The following is a 7894-nucleotide window of genomic DNA, read 5'->3' as shown; positions in this document are numbered from 1 at the left end:
TATATTTTTGGCAAACATCTAAACAGCTTTTAAATGAAGAGTTATATCACTGAATAGTCTCCTAATAAAGATGACAGACTATTACAGTTTCATCTTGAAGTGGGCATAGACAACACAGAATACTGTATTAGGCAACTCACATTAGCCAAAGTTTGAGTGCCCTAATCAGTATTAATGTACAGAATCAACAGGATGATTTCTACTCTTTTGAATAAATTGTGCAGCTTGAATTTATTGAGTCATATTCAACACTATAACCTAATTGATGGTTATAACAAATAACGATATATTGCATTGTTTGACAATATATATATATATATATATATATATATATATATATATATATATATATATATACAGTATATTTTAATTTTCCCTAATCCTGATTATGGGAAATGCTGATTAACAGATAAAAATGAATAATTAATATATGCATTAATATTCATGAAATAAGTTAATATTTTCCAGATAGTTATGTATTTTGTAAATGTTAATGTGTTTTTTTTTTACTTAGGTCACAAAGAGAATGGCGTCTGAAAACCAAAGCACAGTTTCTGAGTTCATCCTCAGTGGCCTCTCTCAGTCATTTCAGTTGCAGGTCACTTTCTTTTCTCTGTTTCTAGTCTTGTACTTGATAACTTTGTTAGGGAACTCTCTCATTATTACTGTGGTCAATGCAGACAAACACTTCTGTTCCCCAATGTATTTCTTCCTCAGCAACTTGTCATTTTTGGACTTGTGTTACTCCACTGTCACCATTCCTAAGATGCTTAGCCATGTCTTTTTGGAATATAAGACCATCACTTTTAATCAATGCATTTCTCAACTATTTTTTCTGCATTTATTTGGTGGCACAGAGTGCTTCTTATTGACTATAATGGCCTATGATCGTTACGTGGCGATTTGCAACCCACTAATGTATCACATTGTAATGCATCAAAGGTTCTGCTTCTGGCTGATGGTATCTGTCTGGCTAGCTGGCTTCCTGCACTCTTTCACACAAGCATTTCTGACCTACCAGTTACCTTTCTGCGGTCCTAACAGAATAAACCACTACTTTTGTGATGTACACCCACTCTCTGTGCTGGCCTGTTCTGACACATATTTCATTGATATCTTTATTGTAGCTAATAGTGGAATGATCTCTCTCAGTTGCTTTGTAGTTCTCCTGTTCTCCTACATTGGAATTATTGCAACCATTTTAAAAATGCCCTCAGCTGATGGGAGGAGTAAAGCTTTCTCTACATGTGCTTCCCATGTCCTAGTTGTCACATTCTTTTTTGGACCGTGTGTTTTTATATACTTAAGACCGCCTGTCAATTATCCAGCAGATAAGGTGGTATCTGTGCTCTACACAGTACTGACTCCTCTAATGAACCCCATTATTTACACGTTAAGAAACCAAGATATGAAAAAAGCATTAAAAAAACTTCTACGAGGGAAGATGACCTTCAAAGGTCTATCCAACATAGATATTAATGACTAAAGCCCTCCCATATTCCTTTAGCTCACCTTTCCTCGTCCCCCTCCTACAATACTTTTACTAGTGTGGCTGGTCCATCCATAATAATGGCACTTTTACCTATTGTGTAATACACCCTAAATCCCTCTAGATTGTAAACTTGTTTCAGCAGGATCTCTGTAAATCAAATTGTTATGTTACATACTACTTGCTATGTCCTGTCCACCCATTGTACAGCGCTACAGAATTTGATGGTGCGATATAAAACAATACATAATAATAATATATAAATATTTACAATAAATAATTATTCCTTGGTAACTTCTATAAAGCATTTAATCGTATTTATTACATAGTTATACATGTTAATTGTTGTGTAGGATACAGCTGATGAGTGTATATAATAACCTTGTTGGATATTTCTATGGTAATCATTTTCGTTTTTATTGAGGGATATTGACCTTAATCAGAACATCAGAGGTAACCAGAATCTTCTTTTTATGCAGAGCATATACTGATAATAGCATGTTGTATCATCATTCTATCTTATCATTTTTTATTCTTCACCTTCACCTGAAGTTCTGCGGGGGGATCTCGATTTTAGTCTTATAGTCAGACCTCTATTTGGTGATCAGAAAGTTAGGGGCGCAGATGTTTTCTTCACTAGAATGCAGGTTGTGGAGTATTAACATGATTGCTTGTACACGTCTCTGAACGGGTGGGTTTTTATAGTGAGCATTCAAAGCTACCCTATCATATAAATACTATTCTACAACAGAAAGGAAATACATATCGTATTATTGCATAATACACTGTAAAAGAATAGAATTGGCACACAAATCCACTGTGTCCCAAATCACATGGTCCTGGTTAACAATTACTTATGTCTAAACTTAATTCAAGTTCTCCCTGAATCTATTGGAGCCCGAGTACAATATATATATATATATATATATATATATATATATATATATATATATATATATATATACACAAAATTAGCCATTTCCCCTCCCCGGCATCATGTGACTTTTTAGTGTTACAAGGTCTCAGGTGTGAATGAGGAGCAGGTGTGTTAAATTTGGTGTTATCGCTCTCACACTCTCTCATACTGGTAACTGGAAGTTCAACATGGCACCACATGACAAAGGACTCTCTGAGGATCTGAAAAAAAGAATTGTTGCTCTACATAAAGATGGCCTAGGCTATAAGAAGAGTGCCAAGACCCTGAAACTGAGCTGCAGCACAGTGGGCAAGACAATACTGTGGTTTCACAGGACAGGTTCCACTTAGAACAGGCCTCGATAAGGTCGACCAAAGAAGTTGAGTGCACATGCTCAGCGTCATATCCAGAGGTTGTCTTTGGGAAATAGACATATGAGTGCTGCCAGCATTGCTGTAGAGGTTGAAGGGGTTGGGGGGGGTCAGCCTGTCAGTGCTCAGACCACACACAGCATCACTTTTGTTGCCAAGGTTTAGACATTAGTTGCTGTGTGTTGAGTTATTTTGAGGGGATAGCAAATTTACACTGTTATACAGGCTGTACACTCACTACTTTACATTGTAGCCGAGTGACATTTCTTCAGTGTTGTCATATGAAAAGATATAATAAAATATTTACAAAAATGTGAGAGGTGTAGTCACTTTTGTGAGATACTGTATGTATATATATATTTTTTATTTATTTTTTTAGCTTTTATATAATGTCCTTTGAAATTTTGAACCCGAGAATTTTAACATGTTATATGCTGTCTCAACCTTGTTGTAGGTACCTTCTCTATTACATATACAGTATATGATATACAAGTATGATATAATAACCTCCGTAATGTCTCATGACTACACTCCCCTGTACACTTTGATATAAAATCCATACTAAAGAAAAGTGGGTGCGTTGGTATGCTCACCCATGTTCTTACAGGTTATCTTTTAACAAAGTACAGTGGGGCAACTTCGTAATATACAAAAGAGGTGGAGCCACCACCTAAACGAAAAAGTAAAAGTAAATAGTTGTTTCAAAGAACTCGGAGCAAAATACAGTTTGAATACTCGACTTATCATGTGCTGGCTTCTTGTTTCATCACTCTTTCTGGGTAAGAGTGGGTTTCCACATTTTGTATTCCTAATAATATTAAGTGATTAGTAATTCATTGCAAACTTTGCGTAGTAACTTTAAATTATATTTTTTTCTTTATCTTTAAAAAAAGTTCAATGAACTACTCACTTGAAACACATTTACAGTATTGTAGGGCACTGAAACAGCATTGATACTGGATTGCTGTTGTCTATGTTCTTTCACAGTTATTTGCACATCCCGATGCCAAGTTTTCCAGCCTGATGAAATCAATGTGATTGAAGGAGACCGCTTTATTATTTCATGTCAGCAGAATGTTACTAGCAAGAATACAATGTTCTGGTATAAAAAGCATCCGAATAAGGGTCTGGAGTTTCTTACGAGTGGATTTGATGGCACTAAAACTGTTGGAGCATTTGTGATGGAATTCAATCCTGATACGAGGTCCACAAAGCTGAAGAGCATAGCAAAGCCTGATGTAGCTGCTACATATTACTGTGCAGTGAGTGACACAGTGATATCAGCTGGTTCACGATCAGTACCCAAAATGAAATTATTCACAAGTGACAGGAAACATCTGCATAACTGACAAGTACTGCTGCTCATCCATTGTGTATATTTCATTAATTTAATTCATACATTTTTTACAAAGATGTAAAAATGTATATGTTAACTACATAATGAGTACTTATCTCTTTGAAGTAAAGACTAAGATTGAAACATGATTTCAAAATTACAGCAGAACTGGCAGTTTTGTTAATATTAGACCCTGCTGCCGATATATATATATAAATATTAGGTCCTGCTGTTGATATATATATAAATATATATATATTAGCCCCTGCTGCCCATATATATTAATATTAGCCCCAGTTGCCGATATATATTAATATTAGTCCCTGCTGCCGATTTATATATAAATATATATATATATAAATATTAGACCCTGCTGCCAATAGCAGGTATAGATCAACACATTAACACACAAACCCAGCTTTGCATGTATAGATCAATTGAAATTCACTTGTGATCTCAGCACTGAAGGTATATATCAAATAAACAGAATCAGACATACAAATCCTGTATTTGCAGGTATACAATAATAATATATGAAACGTAGCATTGCAGGTACAGATCAAATAAATACATGGAAACAGCATTGCAGGTATTATTCAACTGAACAAGACATACAAACCCTATATTTGCAGGTATACATAAATAATGTATGGAAACATAGCATAGCAGATATGGATCTACAGAATAACACACAAACCCAGCTTTGCAGGTACAGATCAATTGGAATTCACATAAAAACACGGCATTAAATGTATATTTAAAACCCCCTAAATTACAGGCATAGATCACAGGTTGCACACCCCACAGTCAGCCCTTGCGTCCACACTGCCCGCATAGAACCTGGCCAGCACTCAGATAACACATAAGATACACCATCTTTGTCCCCAAATAGCCCCGCACAAGTCAACTTTGTCCCCAACCAGCCTGTGCCATCTTTGTCCCATATGCACCCTGCCTGTGCCATCTTGGTCCCCAAGGCTCAAACATCCTGCTAGTGCCATATTTGCCCTTCCACAATTACACATCTATGATGCACACAAACACATTAACTCATGCTCTCCCCCATTCAGACAATTCATCCACACATTAACTCATGCTCTCCCTCATTCAGACAATTCATCCACACATTAACTCATGCTCTCCCTCATTCAGACAATTCATCCACACATTAACTCATGCTCTCCCTCATTCAGACAATTCATCCACACATTAACTCATGCTCTCCCTCATTCAGACAATTCATCCACACATTAACTCATGCTCTGCCTCATTCAAACAATTCATCCACACATTAACTCATGCTCTCCCTCATTCAGACAATTCATCCACACATTAGCTCATGCTCTCCCTCATTCAGACAATTCATCCACACATTAGCTCATGCTCTCCCTCATTCAGACAATTCATCCACACATTGACTCATGCTCTCCCTCATTCAGACAATTCATCCACACATTAACTCATGCTCTCCCTCATTCAGACAATTCATCCACACATTGACTCATGCTCTCCCTCATTCAGACAATTCATCCACACATTAACTCATGCTCTCCCTCATTCAGACAATTCATCCACATATTAACTCATGCTCTCCCTCATTCAGACAACTCATCCACATATTAACTCATGCTCTCCCTCATTCAGACAATTCATCCACATATTAACTCATGCTCTCCCTCATTCAGACAATTCATCCACATATTAACACATGCTCTCCCTCATTCAGACAATTCATCCACATATTAACTCATGCTCTCCCTCATTCAGACAATTCATCCACATATTAACTCATGCTCTCCATCATTCAGACAATTCATCCACATATTAACTCATGCTCTCCCTCATTCAGACAATTCATCCACATATCAACTCATTGTCTCCCTCATTCAGACAACTCATGCTCTTCCTCATTCAGACAATTCACCCACGTATTAACTCATGCTCTCCATCATTCAGACAATTCATCCACATATTAACTTATGGTCTCCCTCATTCAGACAATTCATCCACATATTAACTCATGCTCTCCCTCATTCAGACAATTCATCCACATGTTAAAGAATATTGAAATAAATAAAGTGTGAATGAGTGAGAGTATAAATTAATGTGTGAATGAATTGTCTGAATGAGGGAGAGCATGAGTTAATTCATGCTCTCCCTCATTCAGACAATTCATTCACACATTAATTTATACTCTCACTCATTCACACTTTATTTATTTCAATATTCTTACTACCCTCTTTCTCACTATTTACCCCATCTCCCTCCCTTATCACTTTCTACCCCCTCTCCCTCCCTTATCACTTTCTACTCCCTCTCCCTCCCTTATGACTTTCTACCCCTTCTCCCTCCCTTATGACTTTCTACCCCTTCTCCCTCCCTTATCTCTTTCTACCTCTTCTCCCTCCCTTATCACTTTCTACCCTTTCTCCCTCCCTTATCACTTTCGACCCCTTCTGCCTCCCTTATTACTTTTTAACACCTCTCACTCCTCTTTCCCTACTCACTATATACCCTCTACCCCTTTGTAGTTCACTCCCCTTTAAGTCCTGCGGCCGGAGAACAAGTGTCAGGAACCGGGTCCATAAAGACAACTGTAAAGACCCGGTGCGCCCAAAGATGGAGTTCAGGAGGTATTGCGCAGGAGTGGAGTAGGACAGGGCCTGGTGCCGGGTGTTGAGCACCTAGGGTTGTGCAGCCACATACCAGAGCCCTGACATAGCAGATGTAGTCCAGAACAAGGCAGACCCAAACGTGGCTGGATGTGGAAATCCAAACAAAACTAGGATCTAACAAAACGAACAAACTTGGAGATATCCTGCAGGCACCCTGGAGCAGGCATGAAACATAGCACTGGAATCATGTGCAGGATGCTGCAGCAAAGGACAGGGAACACGGCAAGGAACACATGGGAAGGAGTGAGGAGCCGGAATCCTCGGACGCTTCTCCTTTAAGCAAGGATGCTTACCCAATGACGGTGGGTCCTAACGCTAAGCCCTGCATACGAAAGTACTGATAAACCAAACATTGAATCCAAACACAGAACCGAGAAGGACATACCTTTAGACTGCAGACTGAGACAAACAGAACAAACGGGTGGGACACACCTTATAAAGGAAACAGGAGCTGAAGCAAAGAGCAAGACTGGAATCAAGGAATCAGAGATTCAGGACAGCATACAGAAATCCAGGAGTGGACCACAGCAAAACATGGGAACTGAGGCAAGGCAGGGAAAAACAGAGATATGCAGCGCCGCAGCCTGGATGGACCCTGACAACAAGGCTGCATCCCACCAGAAACTCACTGTAGGAAGACCAACCTGGAGGAAGGAAAATATTGAGGATTAGTTTCCTCCTCTATCAACAGAAAAAATGTTATCTACTTCTCTGGGGATTATTTTCAGTTTAGCCATCACCTCCAGGACCTGTATTTTCTGGGTCCCATTTCTCCCCATACTTGTAATTTCTGGGGCTCCCCATTTGTATTTTCGGTTCTCTCTATTCAATACTTTTTTACTTCTTAAAACAACTGCTGGACCAAAATGAGTAGGTAAGGTCTACGTCCCTATCATTGTTTGAGGGGGTATTTGATTCTATTTTTTCTCTTCACCTTGTAAATGCTGATTGGCCAGAGTAAAAACTCCCACCGGTTGCTGGACATATCAATCATAGCCATAACCATCACATTTTTTGGCTACTTCTACCGATCAGACATTGATATGTACCCTCCGTCACGCAGTCCCTTCCACTTTACCTCATCAAAACGGCTTGTAATGGCAGCAG

At 38.6% G+C, this 7894-nt stretch overlaps 1 protein-coding gene across 1 annotated transcript; it reads left to right on the top strand.

Annotated features, from left to right (window-relative positions):
- Nucleotides 1-526: 526 nt before the first annotated feature.
- Nucleotides 527-1486, top strand: LOC128504705 (olfactory receptor 1509-like). Its single transcript, XM_053474919.1, has one exon. It carries the CDS (start codon nt 527-529, stop codon nt 1484-1486), a length of 960 nt encoding a protein of 319 aa, XP_053330894.1.
- Nucleotides 1487-7894: the final 6408 nt, after the last annotated feature.

The sequence above is a fragment of the Spea bombifrons genome, chromosome 1 (genome assembly GCF_027358695.1).
Source record: "Spea bombifrons isolate aSpeBom1 chromosome 1, aSpeBom1.2.pri, whole genome shotgun sequence".
In the NCBI taxonomy this organism is placed as follows: domain Eukaryota; kingdom Metazoa; phylum Chordata; class Amphibia; order Anura; family Pelobatidae; genus Spea; species Spea bombifrons.
Note: the sequence above shows the minus strand (reverse complement) of the source record. Positions and strands in the feature narration are given on the sequence as shown.

What these genes read in the sequence shown, in the direction of transcription:
- LOC128504705 (XM_053474919.1), top strand. Translation starts at nt 527, where the DNA reads ATGGCGTCTGAAAACCAAAGCACAGTTTCTGAGTTCATCCTCAGTGGC.